We start from the raw sequence: 21,538 nt of genomic DNA, 5'->3' as shown, positions 1-21,538 counted from the left end.
GCTCCACTGCTGGGCCACCCCCCCCCCAACACTAGTGAGCATGAGTTGGGATGGGGGCAGACCAGGCCAGGCATGGGTACAACACCTGGATCAGGGGGAAGCCAGGCTGGTTTGACTGTTTCTGCTGGTGTATGTATCAGCCAGAGCGGGTGTGGGTTGATTGGGCTTCGACACAGCATCAGCTGGCAGATGCTGACACAGGGGGAAAATTCTATCAAGCTAAACTGCAGAACCATCTGGAGAGTGCAAGATCCAGCATTGGGAGTGGGCCCAGTGGGAAACAGTGGGTACCTCCCTCTTGGGTTGCCACTCTCATTGGAGAGCTTGAGAACAAGGACTGGGACAGGCATGGCTAGAGAGTGACACTCTTCAGCGCGTGTGTGGGCTGGATCGGGGCTGGTTGGGTTGAACTAGGCTTCAAGGCCCACTGACATGTATGACAGCTGAATGGGATGGGGGATAGAACCAGTCTGCTGTACATACTGACAAGCATGGGAATCAGGGCAGGGGTGGGCCTGGTGGGGGTTATTGCGGTTCGCTCCGACTAAGCCACAGCTCCTACTGGTTTGTGTTAGGACTGAGTGTGTGGTGGGCAAGATTGGGCTGGGCTGCAATACCCATGGGTTTGTGTAGAAGACAGGGCTGGAGACAGAACTTACCCAGCAATTGCAACCACCAGCATGTGCATAAGCTGATTTGGGCTTACCAGACTGTGCCAGACCCTATATTGGCATGCACACACAAGAATGAGGTCTGGGATCACCTTAGATGAAGTTTATTTGAGGATCCCACCCAGCTGAATTGCTGGACCCAGGACTTCAATCATGGAGAGAATTGCAGGATCCATGGTCTGACCATGGAGCGCATGTGTCAGAGCTGAGCTTCTCAGTGGCTTAGATGGAGCAATGGACAGCATATCCAGATGTACATGGAGGATATGGCAGTACATTGGAGTCTGCAGATGACAGCTAGTACAGAGGACAGAACAAATGGATCAATTACCAAAGCCAAGTGTTGGTTGACAGTGACTAAGTAAATGGAGACTCCTAAGGTGGACTATGTCAGCCAGTGGATTCTGGAGAGATTTCGTCATGCTTGAAGTGACAAGATCAGGAGTAATTCAAAACTGTTGAGCTATCAAAACCTCTTGAGCAGGACTCTCAGAGAATGCCCCACATCGGGGACCCTGGGGTGTTGACAGCTGGCTATACTCCATCCCAAAGTATAGAGATATTTGGGGGACTGGGTGGGGCTTCTCCCTTTGTCTCCCCCCCTTCCCCAAGATACAAGAAGGAAAAAGAGAATGTGAAAATAATGGTCTCACCCATCTTCCGGTAGCCCTTGACCCGATCACCCTAATCAACTATATAAAAATCATCAAAACAATAATAAAATAAAATAAATAAAATAAAAAATATCTTCATGGAGCATATATTCCAAAGGGAGATATGGAAAACAAGAAAAAGTTATCAATAATTATATGTCAATGTTGCTAAGGTGAATGACAGAATGGAATGAAGAGCAGGACATTTCATAGAGAGAGTGGTTTGGTTTCTCCTCGTGTTATTATTTCCTACCTGTGTACGAGGTCTTGGTATCCAGCAATCAGGAGTACACACTTATACTTCAGAATTTAGACATCTTGCCTGGAAAAGCAGTTCTCTATAAAGTAATGCTTCTAGGTCTGGCATGATAGCCCAGTGGCTAAATCCTCACCTTGCAAGTGCCAGGATCCCGTATGGGCATTGGTTCGTATTCCAGTTGCTCCACTTCCCTTCCAGATCCCTGCTTGTGGCCTGGGAAAGCAGCAGAGGACGGCCCAAAGCCTTGGGATCTGTGTCTGTGTGGGAGACCCAAAAGAAGCCCTTGGCTCCTGGTTTTGGCTCTACTTAGCTCCGGCTGTGCAGCCACTTGGGGTTGAACCAGTGGATATAAGAGCTTTCTCTCTGTATCTCCCTGTCTCTGTAAATCTGCCTTTCCAATAAAAATAAATAAATCTTTAAAAAAAATAATATTGCTAGGAGTTGCTTGTTTACACAGACTAATTAAGATTAGGAGTGGGACAATAAATGGCATAGGCATTCATGTATACAGGGCTCTAACCAGGTCTGTCACTCGAGAAAGTTAGAATGCAAAGGCATAAAATCACTTTTAATATAAACATAATTTTGTATGTTCCCAATTTATCTAGAACAAATAGAATGAGCGACATATTTGAAAATCAAATCAGAATCTATTAAAAATACTCTTATAATTCAAAATCAAAAACAAACCCAAAGTATAAAATAGAGAAGAGAATTAAATAGACATTCCTCCAAAGAAGATACACAAATAATCTACAAATAAAAAAGATGATCAGCATCATTAGTTATTAAGTAAAGGTAAAACAAAACCACAATGAGATGCCACCTTACACCTACCAGGAGGGTTACAATTCAGAACAAAAACAAAAGCAGAACATCACAGCTGTTAGAGGATGTGGGGAGATAGGGTTCCTAATGCATTTCTGGCGGGAATGTAGACCGCTCAGCCACTGTAGAAAACAGCTGGGCAGTTTCTCAAAAAAAAATCAAACGGAATTATATCTGACTTGACAATTTTACTCCTAGGTATATGCCCAAAAGAACTGAGGACAGTACCTAAGCAAGTACTTGCATATGAGTCGCAGCACTTTTTACAATAGACAAAAGAGTGTTGGGGGCACTGACAATTTCCTCTCCTGTGACTGGCCCTTTGCCCTGATTGGTGTGCCTTGGTGATCTTTAAGCTGATTGGACAAGTTTGACAGATAAGCGGGGGGCTTTTCAGGGGAGGGGCTGGAGCGTAATGGAATTAACGGTCATAATGGTTTTTAACGGAAGATTTGAATAAAGCGCCTCTCTTTGAATAAAGACTCTCTCTCAAGTGTCGGGTGATTTCTTCCGCGGGACGGGAGGACCAATAAAAGAGGAAAACAACCCAAATGTTCACAGACATATGAATAAATACACAAATTGTAGTGTATATATAATGGAATATCATAAGTCACAAAAAGGAATGGAGTGCTGTTACATGCAATGTGGATGAGCTTTAATGTGGATGAATCTTGGAAATATTTTGGTGAAAGGAATCAGGCATGAAAGGTCACATATTGTATGAATCCATTCATAGGAAGCATTCCTGTAAATCCATTGAGACAGAGAACAGATTGGTGGTTGCCAGGAGCTAGGAAAAAGGCAGAGTAGAAAATGACTATTTAATGGATACAGGGTGATAAGAATTTTAGGAACTAGACAGAAGTGGTTATCACACAACATTGTAAATATATTAAATTCCAGAAGCCACTTTGAAATGACTAACATGATGTGCTGGGAATTTCACCTCCATTTTTTAAAGCATTCAAGCAGGCATTTCATTGTTACTACAAATAACCAACCAGCATATTTCACACTATAGCAAGACCAGGTCATCTCAAGTGTACTCTTATGTATTTACTTGAAAGGCAAAGGTACAGAGAGGGAAAGAACATAGACAAAGGTCTTCCACCCATTGGTTCACTTTCCAAATGACTGCAATGGCCAGAGCAGGGCCATTCCAAAGCCAGGGGCTTCTCCAGGTCTCTCATGTTAGTGCAGGAGCCCAAGCACTTGTGTCATCATCTGGTACCTTCCCTTGCCCATTAGTAGTTGTACTTCAAGCAGAGCAGCTGGGACTCAAACCAATGCCGAGATGAGATGCGACACAGGCTGCAGGTTTATCCACTATGCCACAGTGCCAGGCCCAGGATATAACATTCTTAAACAAACATTTATTTGAAAAGGAGACTTATAGAGAGAATGAGAAACAGAGAGAGATCTTTCATCCACTGGCTCACTCTCCAAAAGACTGCCACAGCTGGAGCTGAGCTGATCTGAAGCTGGAGATAAATTTCCTCCAGGTCTCCCACACGGTTACAGGAGCCAAGAACGTGAGCCATCCTCTGTTGATGTCCCAGATCATAAGCACAGAGCTGGATCAGAAGTGAAGCAGCTGCGACTAGAACTGGCACCTATTTGGGATGCTAGTGCCACAGGTAGTGCCACAGTGCTATACCACTGTGCTGCCCCCAGTGTTGGTCATTCTCGATTGCTTTGGTTCAGTTATCTGTCCTGTTTCACCAAGTCCCAGAGATACTTGTAAGGTCCCATTTCTTCAGCTTGTTAACATTCAAGCATACCTGGTCCCAAACAAGCTCTACTAAACCGAACAATAAGGGAGGTGATTTTATCAAGTTCTGCTGCTGATTGTTTTCATATATAAACCTTGGCAACCTCCACTTCATTATTGATTGTCTTTTTTTAAAATTAATTCATTAGTTTATTTACTCATTCATTAAGTGCTTACTCTGACATTGTGCATGATACTACTACCAAAAAAGAAATGGAACACATTATCTGCAAAGTGGTTTGCAAACAAAACTACCAAACCACAATATGCAAAATAAACTATCTCAATCCAAATTATTTTTAACACTAGCTCATTCAGAACCATATATTCCAAGATAATAACATAGCAACAATAATTCCACATGGAATTGTCTACTCCAAAATCTCTGGACAGTTCCAGAAGTGTTCCAGGCTTATAACTTCTATGAATATCTTTCCTAAACCCAACCTATGACAAAGTCCAGCCCTGCAGGCCTTATAAGGCCCTTTTCTGAACTCTCCCCTTGGGATAACCTACTGAGGCCCTGCCAAGGTCATGGTGATATTTCATACTTAGCAAGGTGTCCATAAACTCAGCTTCATAATCAGTGGGATTCCCTGATGCAAGAGCAGATACATATATAACGTGGTTATTTGCGCCTATAAGTTACTGCCTATGTCAATTTCTGTTATGTTCCATTCTGTTATATGTGATGTTACCCCTAAAACCTAAACTTGTCATGTTTGTGGGTGTTTTCCTCCACCAAGGGCCATTCTTTAGCTATTCATTCTGTACCTTGAGAGCAGGGGATAAGAACAGCTACATCCCGAGTTAGGGTGCTGAAGCGTTTACTAGTGTTCACTAGCTCTCAACTCCACGGTCTTAAGCAATGTCTCCCAAACTACTCAGTGAATATGTTCCTGAGAGCTGGGCTCCTAAGAAATCTGACACAAGGGAGAATCCATTTAAGTTCAATTTTGAATGACGAATGTTAATTAATTACCCTCTGAGCTTTACAAGGCCTCCATTTGGCCTTTGCTATCTGTTGACGCTGGCCTTCCAATACCCCTGAAAATCTACTTACCTCTGCAACAATTTCAGGCTGCAGTTTTCTCAGCCATTGATTCTCCATTGACTTGCATTGAGTTCTCACACAAACAGAACCTGAAGCCAGCTGACAGGAGAAAACAATTTATTCTGGAGGTGATTCAGGGAAGCAGAGAGAGAAGGGGAAAAAATCCAAAGATGAAAACCAGTCATGATGGCATTTTCAGGGTTACTCTGAGGTGATAGGAGCTCAAGTCCACGGCACTTAAAGACATGAAGCGGTGACACTTCCCTACTCACCCCTGCCAGTATCAGCTAGGAAAAGTCCCCACTGTTTGAGACTAGGGTTATTACTCTACAGCTCCATACGGACTCCAGAAGAACTGGGAAAGCTCCCAGTGCATCTAAGAAATTTAAAGTTAGAAAACCATATAGTTATACAGTGTGTGCCAAGTGGCATTGAAATCAGAGATGGATGAAGAGGTGTGAATGAAGCTAGCCAAGTGCTAAATCCACTTCTCCATTCTTAATCTCTGTGCTGCTTTTTATAAATTTCTCAATAATATTCTCAGAAACATGCAAAATCACTGATGATCTGATAATAGTTATACTTTCCTATATTCTTACACTATTACAGATTTACTTTTTTTGAAGATCTATTTATTTTATTTGAAATGCAGAGTTACAGAGAGAGAGGGAGAGGCAGAGAGGGAAAGAGATCTTATAATCACTGATTCATTCCTCCAAAAGGCCACAATAGCTGGAGCTAGATGCTCCAAAGCCAGGAGCCAGGAACAAGTACTTAGGCCATCTTCCACTGCTTTTCCAGGCACATTAGCAAGGATCTGGACTGGAAATGGAGCAGCCAGGACTTCAACTGGTGCCTATGTGGGATACCACCACTGCAGGTGATGGCTTTACCAATTATGCCACAGGGTACAACCCTAAGGATGCAACTTTTTTTTTTTTTTTTAATCATTTTGCCCTGTATCTAGGGTTAGGGGAGTAACAAAGGGGAAAGCCCCACCCTACCTCCCACCCATCCCCCATCCCCAACATGAGGCGCGCTCCAAGGGTCCTGCTCATACAGTTTTGATAGTTCATCAGTTCTGGATTGCTGCCAATCTCTCCGTCCCAACCGTAATGAAACCTATTCAGAGTCCACTGGCTGACAGTCTCTTGATGGTTGGGGTTCCAAGATCAGCAGTTCAGTTCAAGAAATATCCAAAGAAACTTCATCTGAGTTGATCCCAGATCTGATTCTTGAGTGAGTTTGCTAGTACAGACTCCAACACTGTTCGTCACACCAATCAGCTTATGCATATGCTGGTCGTTGCGATTACTGGGTCCGTTCGGCTTCCAGCCCTGTCTTCCTTGTGAACCAATGGGTGTTGTAGTCCAGTTTGATTCTACCCACTTCATACTCGGTCTTCATGCAAACCAGTTGGAGCTGCAGCCTAGTTGAGGCGACTCCCCAAAACCCCTACCAGTTCTGCCCCCTACCCTGGTTCCCATGCTTGCCAGTATGCACTGCAGGCTTGTCCAGTCTGTCCCACATCCCAAGTAGCTCTCGCACACGTCAATGGACATTGAAGCCTGGTTCAACCCAACCAACCTATTATCCAGCCCATACACCCACTGGCAGGTGCCTTTCTGTCAAGCCACCCCTGCTCCTAGCCTGGGTTTTGTGCTGTCCAGTGAGGGTGGTAACCCTGCGGGAGGTGCCCACTATTTCCCTACTAGGCCACACCCACTCCTAGAGTATGCAGTCTCCAGGTAGTTTTGGCATTTGACTTGTCAGAATTGGCTCCTAGTACCAGCCTCTGCCAGCTAACGCTGTGGCTAAGCCCAAACACCTCTCAACCCACTCTAATTTTAACTTGCACCAGTCAGAACAGTCAGCTCTCCGTGAGGCCCACAGGTGCTATGGCCCTGCCTAGTCTGAACTGCCCCCATCCGTATTCACACTTTCCAGTGGAAGTAGTTAGGATGCAACTTTTTATAAAAGTATTTTTTTTCCTGCCTCTTAAACAGGACTTTGGACAAGTAGGCACCATCTTGATTCAACTGCAAAACTATGAGTTTAGCACTAGACATGGCTTCCCAGTGATCTTGAGAAAGCCTAGGGTAGTTTAAAAAGAAAAGCGCCTAGAAGCCAAGAAGCCCCAGACTCCTATAATTCTGATTGCCTCACTAGCTACATGGACCTAGGCAAGTCACTCACCTCCACAGGTTTCTTCTCAACTATAACATGAGAGAGTTTGGTGGGAACTGGAAAGCCAGAAATATCAGTGGCTTAAGCAAGATAACATGTATTCCACACATATAGACAACCCAGGGCTCCCATGACAGGTCCCACATCTTTAGGGACCTAAGCTCCTTCTGTGTGGTTTTTCCCTCTCCACCCTTAACACAGAGGTCCCCCATTACAGGCCAAGATGGCTGCTCTAGCTTCACCTCCAGAAAGAAAGAAAAATGTGCCCTTCCCTTTGAGGACATTGCCTAGAAGTCACACTTAATACTTCTTCCTTATCCTGTTGACAAGAACTAAGTGCCATGACCATGCCTAGTGGCAAGAGATGCTGGGAAATGTAGTCTTTTATTCTGGGTGCCTACATGCCTTGTTAAATAAGTTTCTTACATAAGTTAAAGGGAAAATGACTAAGAGTCACCCTGGAACAATGTCTCAGTTGTGCCTTATATCACCTGGTGTTACTAATAAAATATTAAGGGGCTGGCTTTGTGGCACAGTAGGTTAATTTACCACTTGGGACACCCCCATCCAAAATTAGGGTGCCAGTTTGAGTCCCTGCTACTTTACTTCTGATCCAGCTCCTTGCTAACAAACCTAGAAAAACAGCAAAAGATGATCCAATACCTGGGCCCCTGACATGCATGAGAAAAACCCAAAAGAATTTCCAAGTTCCTGGTTTCAGATGGACTAAAATCCAGCCCTTGGAGATATTGGGGGAATCAACTAATGGATAGGAAGTTCTCTTTTACTTTGTCATTTTACCTTCAAATTTAAAAAACAAAACAAAACAAAAAACCACCTCTTTTTATGGAAGTGTCCATGGGGGCCCAATGTGGTAGCCTAACGGCCAATGTCCTTGCCTTGTAAGCACCAGACTCCTATATGGGTGCCAGTTCTGATCTTGGTGACCCCACTTCCCATCAAGCTCCCTGCTTGTGGCCTGTGAAAACAGTCAAGGGCGGCCCAAGGTCTTGGGACCCTGAACCCATGTGGGAGACCTGGAAGAACTCCTGGGTCCTGAGTCCTGGCTTTGGATTGGCTCAACTCTGCCCATTGCGGTCACTTGGGGAGAGTGAATCATCGATGGCTTCCTCTCTGTCTCTCCTCCTCTTCATATATCTGACTTTCCAATAATAAATAATTAATTAAATCTTTTCAAAAACTGTCCATGATTACTAATGAGCTATTCTAAAAACATGAGCAGATTCAAGGCCATCCCCGTGTGACCAGTTATTCTCTCTCCCTTGCATTCTGATAAGTTTTCTTGAGATGTTAAATTCAACAGCAGGGAGTTGAGTGAAACATACCGACAATCTCATCCAGGCCCCAGTGTACAGTGAGTTACTACTGTCCATATTGTGGCTTTTTAAAAAAATTCTTTCTAACATTCATGGCTTTGTCAAGGCTGAATATATTAACTTGAAAGTGTCATGCATTTATCTTAATGACAATCATTTTGGCTCTTATGAAGGGAAAAGGATTAAGAAATCTTACACCAAATGAGCTCTAAAGTGCTTATTGGCTCTAAAACACCTGTGACTCAAGTCATAAAAATTCTCTTTTGCATGAACCATTTAAAACAGAATCACCTATGGAACTTGTTAACAATACAGTTTTCTAGGCCCGCTTCATACTTTTGAATCAAAATCTCTGGAATTGAGACCCAAAATGTGTCAATTCTACCAGCACCCCAGGTGATTCTTATGAATATCAAAGGTTAGGCACTCTTTCCCAGGTCTCTTAGAGAAAGACTTTTGGCCAACACTCATCATGATCTCCCATGAATTCACTCATCTATTTTCAGCCGTGAGGCTAAAGCAGACACAGCCCAAGTCAGACTCTGGATACTTGTTCTATGCAGATAATCAGCCATGTGGCTTTCCCAGCTGTTCCCACAACAATGGGATATTGATCATCTCCAGCATCACATCCTGCTCTTTTCTGCAGTTTGGAGTTTCAATGCAGTTACCTGCAGCTCCTGGAAAGGGTAGATTTATGTCAAACCACCTTGTTCTTTCCCTCTGTCTTTATTGTCAAGGCTTCACAGATCATAGCAGACCGTAAGAGACTTTCTAGGTTTTCTTACACACAATGCGCTGATGAGTTTGAGGACAAATGTTTCCTGTCATGCAGGAGACCTGACACTGCTGGTGGGAGCCACAGCTCACTGGAACAAGAGGAACCAAGTATCCGTCTGATGCTCAAGGTTCACCACACGCTGTGGATCTTAACAGTCACATGAAATAGACATGTCATTGTATTCTCATTTCTCAGAGTGACTAAGTAACTTGCTTAAGCTTGCCTAGGAAGTGAAAGAGGCTAAATAATGTTTCCAATGCCAGGGTTATATAGCAAAGTGAGAAAAATAGGGGAATAGAAATTTTGTGGTTTCTGAGTCAGCAAGTTGCCAACATAGCATCATCTTCAGACTTCAGCCTATCACTAAACCTTTCTGAACCTGTTTCCCCCTCTATGTTTGCTCTTCCAATTCTAGCAGGAGCAGAGTCACCTGGTGCACTTGTTAAAGGTACCAAAGCCCCACCCCTGGAGTCGCAAACATTCAGTAGATTTGAGGTGGGACCCAAGAATTTGCCTTGTTCCAGTTAGTTTCTAAGTGACATTGTTGCTGCCTGAAATGGATCTCCTTTGAATGGCATTGCTATAAACATAATCCCCAAATAGACCTTTGAAATACAAGGGGATAAAGGAGTAACTCTAATTTTTTTCCCCACATCCCAGAAAATAATCTTATGCAAACCTTGAAGCAAGAAGCCCATTTGCACTCAACACCACCACACTGCAAGACAAGATAGATGGCACATCACAAGCCACACATGTTCCCCAGCCACAGACACTGCCACTGAAGGAGAAAATAGAGAGGCACATCAGATGGGCACAGCTCTCAGTCCAAATCACAGGCCTTGTAGTCAAGGCTCAGGCCCTCTGCTTTTCATTTTTAGCTAATTCTATTCCCATAATATTTTCTCTGCCTTCATTTTTCCTCCTTGGTGATAACAGCCACCATCACTTTTAAGTAATGCAATCTAGCTCTCCTGTTGTTCTAGTCATCACAATTACCTGGGATACCTGATTGCCACAAAGCAAAAATGTTCCCAGGGTATGACACTTCGATGGAATTTTAATTTTTCTGTAACTTTGAAATTTTGGCTCTGCATAAGAAATGGGTTGTTCAGCCTGGATCATGTTTGAAACACCTGGGATTGTTTGCTTGCTCACATGTGATGTAGATTTCTAGGGTTTTCAGCGTGTTTGTCATGTGGTGAACAATGAGGCAGGGTTATAAATGAAACAGATTCCGGAACTTGAAAAGAGCAGAGACTATGCTTGCAGAGACCTGGAGCACAGATTCAAACTAAAGGGTAATCTTGCAAGAAATTCCTCTGCAGTAAAGAAAAAGGAAAGCGTTGGCATTAGCCACTGCTTCACTGGAAAGGAAATGAAACATCTCTTGGAGTTTTGAGAAGAGGAAAGTGAAAACATAGCTTGTTGGCACAGAGTGGCCTCTGCCAGAGATTGCCCCAGGATTTCCTGTGACTGAATCTGAACCACAGACCAAATTTCATGGACAAGGAGGTGCTCTTTCAAAAGCTATTTGTAACGTACAAGAACACTGCTGTGGAACATGCACTTGGCTTTGTTAGACATCTCAGGTTGCAATCAGATTCCAAGAGGCTGGATCACATCAAGCGACAAAATGGCTCATACATGAACCACCCTGGCCGGGGCTGCTCACTTCCTGACTATTTATATTCCTACCTTTCATTCATCTCAGACCAATGGCGTTTCTTCCACAGGTGAGCCCCTTGCTTGCTCAGAACTATTAACTCACATCCATATATTAAAGGCAGCATCTGGCATTGCTACAATTATCCCAACCCTTTCATCTTAGGGAAAAGGCCCTGCACCCTTCCTCTTCAGGTCCTTATCTCCGTCCACCTCCCAAAGGTCTGCAAGTCAGACGAGGAGTGCTGGTGACATAAGCATCAGAAACCCAGACACAGGAGGGATCATCTAGATTCTCCTAGAAATCTCCTGTAAGTTATAAAAGAGGAAGAGTGAAATAGAAGAGTATCCAGGAAGTTATGTTCTTCAGAAACTCTTAATCTGGGCCCAACACAGTGTCCAGCGGTAAATACATATTTTTTGGAGGGTAGAAAACACATTGGTTTTGGGGGTAAGCATTCACTTAGTGGGACAGGCATTGTGGCCCAGCAGGTTAAGTCATCACTTAGGTTGCCTATACCCCATATTGAAGTGCCAGTTCAAATCCCAGTTTCTCTGTTTTCCAATCTGATTTTCTGGCAGTGTGCACCCTAGCAGACAGCATATCATGGCCCAAGTACTTGAGTTCCTGACACCCACATGGGAGACCTGGAGGAAGTTCTTGGTTCCTAGCTCTGGCCTGGAAAGCTCTGGATTTCATAGCCATTTGGGGAATGAACCAGTGGATAGAGGATCTCTCTCTTGTCTGTCACTCTACCTTTTAAATAGATAATTTTTCAAATGCCACTTGACACAACCATACCCCATATATGAATGCCTGGTTTGAATTCTACCTCTTCTGCTTTCAATCCAGTTTCCTCTTAATGCATATTCTAGGAGAGCAGGTGATGGCTCAAATACATGGGATCCTGCCCTCATATGCAATATGAGATTATGAATTCCTGGTTCCTGGCTTCAACCTGGCTTAGCCACAGCTATAGTAAGAGTGAACCAGCAGGTGAAAGAAGATGACCTCTTTCTCTGTCTGTTTATATCTGTCTCTTTCTGCTTTTCAAAAAAACAAATACAATTTAAAAAAAAAAAAAAAGCTCACTGATTTGGAGTCAGTAGTCCTTGGCTACTGTCCCACCTTTACCATTTACTAGATTGGCTACACTGCAAAAGTGGTCCCATTAGCCTAGTTTTACTTCTCTCATTTAGAAATGCAAATACTCACGCTGCCTCCTGAAATACAGCCGTAATAGATTTTAAATGGCCATACTCTTTTGAAGCCTTCTCTATTGAGATGTGATATCTGGCTCCTTTTCCTTGAATTCAAAATTACTTTGGTGACTTGAACACAGCAGAATCTCAGATTGTTACTATTCTGGAAGCTTCCATTTTCTATCCCTTCAACACTTGATTTAGGAGCCTTGAGCCAACCTACATAAAGCCCAACTTTGTACACAAAGTAGCTGGGGGTGATCCAGCCTCCTAGCTATCCTCCTCAAGTACATTCATGTGAGTGAAGCCAGCTCAGGCCTCACAGCCCAGCCCAGCCATCATTTCTTCAAGGAGTAAGGCTGATTACCTAGCTACATCTGCCCAAACTCCTAGCCCAAAATATCATGAGACATAGCTTAACTAGCAACAACAGATACAAAAGTTACTTACTTTATAAAAATATTGTGAATCTTGACATGAAACTTTTTGAGAGATTTATTAATTTTTATTGGAAAGGCAGATTTATAGAGGGAAGAAGAGACAGAAACAGATGTTTCATCTGCTTGGTTTACTCTCCAAGTGGCTGCAACAGCTGGAGCTGAGCCAACTTGAAGCCAGGAGCCAAGACTTTCCTCCAGGTCTCCCACGTGGGTGCTGGATCCCAAGGCTTTGGGCCATCCTCTATTGCTTTTCCAGGTCACAAGCAGAGACCTGGAAGGAAAGCAAAGCAGACAAGACACAAACTGGTGCCCATATGGGATCCCAGTGAGTGCAAAGTGAGGATTTAACCACTAGACCATCATGCCAGGTCATACAGATGATTTAAATTATGCGTGTGTGTGTGTGTGTGTAGGCAAGCACTATGCCATTTCATATGACAGACTTGGGCATCCAGGGATTTTGGCATCTAAGGGAGCTGCTGGAGTAAATGCCTCCTGTACACTGGTAGACAACAATGTATGGGAATTGACCATGAAACCTGGAAGTCAGTTGCATTTTCCATATTATACAAAAGAACAGATGTACCTTGAACATGGGGTTCACAATTATGAATTGTAATTTCTTGTGACATCTGCCACGGCTGTGTGGAGATGCAAAATCAATCACCATCATGTTACAGTGGGGAGACTGAGAGAAACATATTCAACTTCTCATTGACTTTGATGAGAGTGAGGGCTTCCTATGCAGCTGGGGAAAGAACACAGGCTAATGACTTGTCTAATGAATTTGGAGCAATGATTTCTTTCATTCTATGGCTATTTAACTTCAGGGTATTTTAAAGACATCAGCTCTCCTAACAAGAATATTCAGAATATGGCATTCTAATTAATTATCTGAACATTTCATTGATGTTCCTTGTTTAGCTCTTTCCAAAATACTTTATCAATTTTCTTGCCTTGGTAAGGAGCTCAGGAAATCTAAACTCTTGATGGGATTATATTCCAAGCTTAATCTATGAATTGACTGTTCAAAACATAAATTCTTTTGCCAATGGAAATTTCACATCAATGATAATAATATTCCAAAAACATAGGCAATGGAATCTCATATAGGATATTTTATTGCACATATCATTATTACATTTTAGAGTTAAAATCCCACCTCTAATTACATGTAGCCACCTTTTTATAAAGCCTCATAAAACATATTCAACCAGATCAATGTTTGGCTAAGTGGTTCTCATTCTAAGTCTTTTAATGGCTTTATTCTGAAATTACTTAACAATACTGCTGCTCCAGAATTCCTTAATATAGACCAAGGTAGTTTAACTGAGAAAGAAAGAAATGTGAGGGAGAGGGCAAGGTGAAAACTATATTGATATTAGCTCATAACTATAGCTTAAATAATCAAATGCATCCCATATCCAAGAGTTAATAGCTATAGTAGTCCCTCCCCTACCTTCTCATCCACAACCCCCTCCCCAACCTGCAAGGGATACATTTCAAGAATCACAGTGAATGCCTAAATCTGCGCAGAGCTGATTCGATAAATATACATGGGGATTTCAACAAGTTTGTGTTAGAATATCTAGTGGAAAGCAGGGGAAAGACTCAGGCAATCCATTTCCCCAGATGATTCCTCCTTCATCAGCCTGTAGACCACCACAGCCCAGGGTGAGTGTTGCTGGGTTTTTGAAGCCCAAACACCCTAAGGGCAATCTCAAGAAATAAGAGAAATGTGTGTATTTTATCTTAGCTTGGAAAAGCATTCGGGGGCCAAGGCACCGGCAGAACTAACTCTCTGCCTGCAGCACCAACATCCTATGTGGATGCCAGTTCAAGTCCCACTACTGCATTCCCACCCAGCTCCCTGCTATGAACTGGGAAAGCAGCAGAGAATGGCCAAAGGCCTTGGGACCCTGCACACACAGGAGACCTGGGAGAAGCTCTTGGCTCCCAGCTTAAGATTGGCCTAGCTCTGGCTGTTGCAACCATTTGGGGAGTGAACTAGCAGATGAAAGATCTCTCTCCTCTCTCTCTAACTCTGACTTTCAAGTAAAATGATAATTAAATCTTTTTTTTTAAGAAAAGGAAACACATTTGGGGAAGAATAATTCAAATATAATATCTACTGCATAGCAATATTTTTAACAAAGGAAAGGAAAGAGAAAAAATGAGAAACAGAAAAGGGAAGGAAGGGATGGAAGGGAAGGAAAACTGACAGAAACATTAGGAAACGTTGGGAGGTTTCTATTGTGGCAAAAAAAAAAACCCAAAAACAATCATACATGTTTGCCCAGTGTTCTATGCTACAGTGAGCGACCTGAGGAATCGCACACTTTGCTCCTCCTCCAAGTGAGCTGTGACTGAAGAGGAATAAGGTTCCCAGAACTCCCAAGCATCCTGGACCCAGTGACAGAATATTGGCGGCATTGGCTGCTACTAACAAGCACAACACATCTAAAGAACTGAATTCCCAACAGATTCCCTCAGAAACCTTGAAAGTAAGGAGAGCTAAGAACATTTTGCATTTGGCAAAGTTCACAGATTATGTGTTTTCTAATCATGTCAAGTTAGACCACCTTATCAGCATCTCCAGAGCGTTCCCTTGTCAGTTCCCTGAACAGCCTCTTCCTACCCCCACAACCTCCCACAGGCCTCGGCCTCCTTCTGCAGGGCAGACTAGGTGTCTGCTCAGAAGCTTCCAGCAGTCAGAGGATCCATGTTCAGTCACACCCTCACCCCACCCGAAATATCAGGGCCTTTCTTATGCTCCAGGATTTAGCAACCATGAGCATCCTTGAGGCCCCAGTGATCGAGACACTGGGATGTCAAAACTAGCAAAATGCGCACACTTTGACTTGCACAATATACACCATTTGCAAAGGAACAGAGGGGTTATTAATGAGGTACCTATTGCAAGTGAAAGAAGGAGTGTGCCTTGGTAAATATTAAACAGATGCATTTGAATTAAACTCTCCCTTCTTGCCCCTCAGCAGGGGAGAGTCTTCCATCCTATCTTGAGTTAATACATTTCCTCCAACTATTTGTCTATTCTGAGGTTAAACTGTTCATTCAACTCTAAATTTCACTAATACATTCTAGAGAAACCAACATTTTAATTTTCTTTTTAAACCTGCCATGGCACTTTAAAAATCTTTTTATTTATTTATTTGAAGAAGTAACAAAGAGATGGAGAGTTAAAGAGAAAAAGAGAGTGATCTTCCAGTTGCTGGTTTACTTCTCAACTGACAATAGCCAGGGCTGGGCCAGGCTAAAGCCAGGAGCCAGGAACTGCAGCCAGGTCTCCCAATATTTGGGCCATTATCTGTTGCCTTCCCAGGTGCGCTGGCAGTATGCCTCTTTTTCTATTCACTATAAGGCAGGTGTCATTTCTTCCTTAAATATTCGATAAAATTCACTGGTAGGCTCTCTGGGCCTGGGAAGATGGGTTCACAGTAGGAAGTTGGATAAGGCAAGATTAGCAGAACCATCGGAATATGCACAAGTGCTTACTCCAGAGAGTTGCCCTTACACGAACTGGGAGCTGCTTCCATGGTCTCTGGAAAGCAGGTGGCTCCTGGCCTGGGGCTGGAGCAGGAAGTCTGAAGGGATGATGGCAAGGGACAGCAAGAGCAAGCCACGAGCCACACACGAACCGGAGTATTTGAGGGCACACTAAAAGTCATGCCAGTTTTTCTTGCCTATGGCCTTGATGGTTTGGTCCTGATGCTTTATACTTGTAAATTTTGATTTTTTTTTTATCAGTTTTCCCATATTTTCTTGTATCAGTAGTCCTCTGTTTTTTCAGCAGATTAATTGGTGTGAATTTATGAATCACAGTTTCTTTACAATGTTTGGGGTCTCTGCTTTCTCATTTCTGACACTGAGCTTTTTTGCTTTTTTCTCCCTCCTTTTTGATGAGTCCAATCAAGGGGTTTTTTTGTGATTATTAGTTTCTCAAAGGAATCAAATTTCAGTTTTATCTGTTTGGTTTTCCATTTCATTAATTTTGGCTCTTTATTTACTGTTTTCTCTTTGGAGTTAATTTTCTGTGTACTTTCAAACTTATCCTGTTGGGTACTCAGGTAATCAAGTTTCAGTCTTTGTTCTTTTCCAATCCATGCACTTAAGGATACACATTTGCTTCCACACACAAGCCTGTAGCCCACAATCGTTAATGTGAGATATTTTCGTTACCATTCAGTTCAAAGTATTTCTGTTAGAATCTCCTTTTTGACCCACAGAAGTTTAGTATTCTATTTCAAGTATTTGTGGGTTCCTAATTATCCTCTTATTTGGTTCTAGTTTAGATGAATTGTAACAAAAAAAAAAAAATACACTCTGTAACAGCAAGTTAAGCCACTGGCTGAGTTGCTGGTATTGCCTGAGAGCTCCAGCTTGAGTTTTGGCTGCTCCACTTCCAACTCAGCTAATGAACCTGGGAAAGCAACGAAAAGTAGTCCAAATGCTTGGGCCCCTGCACCCATACGGATGAAGCTCCTGGCTCCGGGTTCAGCCAAACCCAGCCCTGAGCATTATGACCAATGAATTAGAGTGAATCAACAGATGGAAGGGCACCCTCTCTCATTTTGCAACTCTATTTTTCAAACAAATAAATCTTTAAAGAAAAGAAAATGTGCTCTGTATTAAGTCAGTTTTTGAAACTTGTTGAGGCATGCTTTTTGGCCTAGCCTGTGGGTCTGTTTTGGCAAATGTCCTCATGTACTGGAAGAGTAATTTGAAGTCACTTAGTGCACTAATCTACATTTGTCACTTAAATGAAGCCTAGTTGTGTTGTCAGACTTTCTGCTTGTTCTGTCATTTACGTAGGAAGCTGTATTAAGACCTGCCATCTGAATAAGCCTTGTGAATCGGGAGGTAAGGGGCAAAGAGCTGGATGGATGAGCAGGACACCAAGAAAGAGATAAAATTCTCACTAAAAATTAACAAAAATGTGCAGAAGGTAGAGAAAAGCAGAGAAAATAAGGGGGGAAATGAGGTGAATTACATGATGTGAAGGAGACAAAAGACTTGTACAGGAAAATAGCTAATTTTCCTATGTGAAGATGCTTTGCATTCCTATAGTAGAAATGTTTCTGCTTTTTACAAGCCTTTACTAAAATATGCTACTCTCACTGAAACCCTTAATATAAGTGTTTGAGTTTTCTTTGCTTTGAGGAAGTCAAGGAAAGAGCTGAGTGATGTGCTTGCCATAGGATAGTGACAGCCTTCATTCTGTGTGTGTGGATCTGCTGAACTCTGCGGAATAGTGAGCCACCTGCTAGGTGCCACAGCCAGACCGAACACATTTCATGCTTTCTTTCCTGGAACAGTAGCTTTATACAGGTGTCAGGAAAGCAACCAGGAGCCCACAGATAAACAGGAACACGGCACTGGGAGAGGCGACTAAAAGAATGGAAGCTTGTCCCCTTCCCATTCCATGATGCACAGACATCCCAGGGGAAGACACTGCTTTCCAGATGGGGATTCCAGCTGTCTTGCTCAGAGTGCCAGCATCCAAACAGCCCAGTTGACATCTGTGTGGCACAACCTTACAGTACTGTTGTCAGAAGGCTACACTAGTAAGGCACCTAACTCAAAAATGGGGAAATTGTGATTATATTCAGTGTTTCTTTGAATCTTTCTGTCTCCCACCCTTGGCATTTGAGGTCATGTCTTTTTCAGTTCAGGGATCCCTCTCACCACCACAACATGCCTAGCACATGACAAAGGGTGTGACAGACATAGAATTAAAGTGTTGTTTTCCAGTTCTAAAGATTCCTCAAACATGGGCAGATTGAAGGGCTCCACTGTTTATCCACTGATACTTCACAAAATAACCCAATACATAATAGCTTAAAATAATGAAATTGTATCTGTTAAGACTTTGAAAAACTCAACCAGATTGTGCAAACTCGAGCTCTCCCGTAACAGGACAGCCAAGATTTCTCAGTGAGGCTGAAGTCAGCTGAAAATTAACTGGGAATAGAGGTTCCACACCTGAGGTAGGCTCAGTCCTGTAACAGCTGGAAAAAGACCCCAGTGCCTCACTGCCTTCTCTGCAACAAAGCGGTTTGTTTGTCTCAGATCCAAAAAGGTAAGGTTAAGAAAGAGACCATGATACTTTTTATTACCTCAGCATGGGGTAGTTTGCCATCTGTTTCACTTCTTCTCAGTGAAAGTAAATCACTGGCTCAACTGACTAATCCTCCACCTACAAGTGCCAGCATCCCATATGGGCACCAGTTTGTGTCCCTGCTCTACTTCCCTTCCAGGTCTGTGCTTGTGGCTTAGGAAAGCAGCAGCAGATGGTCCAAGTCTTTGGGACTCTATATACCCATGTAGGAGACCCAGAACAAGCTTCTGGCTCCTGGCTTTGGCTCAGCTTCAGTCATTGTGGCCATTTGAGGAATGAACCAGACCAGTAGATGGAAGATCTTTCTTTTTCTCTCTGCTTCCCTCTGTAAGTCTGCCTTTCCAATAAAAAGAAATATTTTTTTTTAAATCACTAGGTGTCTTAACTGGAAGGCCCAATGCCTACCCTATGTATACACTGCTTTAATCACAGGGATGTAGTGTTTTATATTTGGCAATGGCTTGATATACTTTTGTTTATGACCCAAGGAATCTCTTAGATTGCAACATCAAACCTTTGGGAAATCTCTCATTTCCTGTTTCCATTCTGCACCAAATGATACAGCATTCAGATTTCTGCCCAATTCTAAGACATTCTATGCCTCCACAACCAACATGCAAAGCACTATTTCCTGTGGAGTTGGTACTAGAGGACTAAATCCTCCCCATAACTTTCCTATTTGTTTCTAGGGAAGAAAATTGACTCAATGAGATCTAGGTGCATGTTGAGGTATGTTCCCCAAGATCCTGGTGGCCTGAGTGATTGGTGACACTCAGTGTGCCACAGCCAGCCAAGGGGTGATGGAAGCATGAGAAAGATGATGACAATTGATGCATCATATTCTGGATTGATGGTGATGCGCCTGGTGAGGCTGAATCATTCAATTAGAATCACACATGCACTGTTCTTCTAAGAATTAGATTTAATCTAAAAAACATGTCTTCCCCACTCTGTCCCAAGAAGGCTTTGAGGATGCTTAGTCTTTCCTAAATAGTCCAATTCACTAATCAGTTAATTTCATATTTTCTTTTTTTTTTTAAAGATTTATTTTTATTATTTTTTTTTCATTGGAAAGGCGGATATACAGAGAGGAGAGACAGAGAGGAAGATCTTCCATCCGATGATTCACTCCCCAAGTGAGCGCAACGGGCCGATACTATGCCGATCCGAAGCCAGGAGCCTCTTCCAGGTCTCCCACGCGGGTGCAGGTTCCCAAAGCTTTGGGCCGTCCTCGACTGCTTTCCCAGGCCACAGGCAGGGAGCTGGAAGGGAAGCGGGGCTGCCGGGATTAGAACCGGTGCCCATATGGGATCCCGGGCGTGCAAGGCGAGGACTCAACCACTTGCGCCACCGCGCCGGGCCCAATTTCATATTTTCAAGCATTAAAAAATTCAGACTTTTTCATTATCTTATCTTTTTTTTGTTTTTTAGATATTTCTTTGTTTTGAAAGTCAGAGTTACAGAGAGAGAAGAAGAGAGATTTTTTCATTGGCTGATTCACTCTATAAACAGCTGCAAGAGCCAGGAACCAAAAGCTTTATCTGTGTCTCCTACATGGGTGCACCCTCTGCTGCTTTCCCAGGTTCATAAACAAGGATGTAGATTGAAAGTGGAGCAGCCCGGACTTGAACTGGCACCATATGAGATGCCAACATTGTAAGCAGCAGGCTTATATACTACACAACAATGCCAGCCTTTTTTGCTCCATGGTATAACTCTGTTATATTATCCCATATCCTACTTTTACTTATCAAAAAGTTAAGAAAAATAATTTGGAGGAATGCTTTTATTGAAGGACATATTTTATAGAGTGATAGAATTATACTGTATAGATACCATATTTTTGAAGGCTGAGGTTCTTTGAGTACATTGTCCAATTGTCATTAAACTCTTCTTGTATATTTTCCCTTAGATTTTTAGCCAACCACTTCTGGTTTTAAATAGTTCATAAGAAGTATTTGGGAGTATTCATATGAAAATGATGATTGTTTTCATAATTGTGTCCTTCCTTGTAGGATCCAAATCTAGAAAAAAGAACAAAAAGTAATTGACATGTAAAAAAATTCAGAAGGATATGTTCCTACGTAAAATCTCAACCAATCACTATTGTGAGCTTATTTAAATATTGTAAAGTCAGGATTGATGTGACCAATCTATAAAACAGGGAAAGGAATTCTAGAATTTTAACCTCCAAAGTCCTCATTCAAACGTGCCAACTGTTCAAGAACTGATGGCTGACAGTGCTGCTGGAAAAAAAGTTTCAATTCTCTTTAGCATTCAGTTTGGATAATATCCAATTCCTAGGCAAAGGAAAACAGAAATGCTATTTATGGCATATTTGTGCATACACAACATAAGCAGACAAAAGTACTAGATATTCAACAAGTGCTCAGTTGCTGCAAATTAATTCTTTGTTGGTGAATAATTAATTACACAGCTGTGGTTGTTATGGTGCAATACAAAAAAGCAATGGAAAGGAAACGAAGACCTAAGCAAGTGAGGTCATTGCCTTTCCACGCAACTATGATATTCAACTAGTCCCTCCAG

General features: G+C 42.6%; 1 protein-coding gene across 2 annotated transcripts in view; it reads right to left on the bottom strand.

The window, feature by feature from the left end:
* Positions 1 to 20,762: 20,762 nt before the first annotated feature.
* CWH43 (cell wall biogenesis 43 C-terminal homolog) overlaps positions 20,763 to 21,538 on the bottom strand; it is a 56,676-nt gene continuing 55,900 nt past the window's right edge. The window contains exon 15 of one of the 2 annotated variants that reach the window (XM_040966040.1): positions 20,763 to 21,015. In XM_040966040.1, the coding sequence (XP_040821974.1) occupies positions 20,937 to 21,015 (79 nt within the window). In that variant the 3' untranslated portion in view covers positions 20,763 to 20,936. The remainder of the gene's footprint in view (positions 21,016 to 21,538) is intronic. The other variant, XM_040966039.1, reaches the window with a different exon arrangement.

This window comes from Ochotona curzoniae, unplaced genomic scaffold (assembly GCF_017591425.1).
Source record: "Ochotona curzoniae isolate NIBS_2020 unplaced genomic scaffold, NIBS_Ocur_1.0 scaffold_4505, whole genome shotgun sequence".
In the NCBI taxonomy this organism is placed as follows: Eukaryota; Metazoa; Chordata; class Mammalia; order Lagomorpha; family Ochotonidae; genus Ochotona; species Ochotona curzoniae.
Note: the sequence above shows the minus strand (reverse complement) of the source record. Positions and strands in the feature narration are given on the sequence as shown.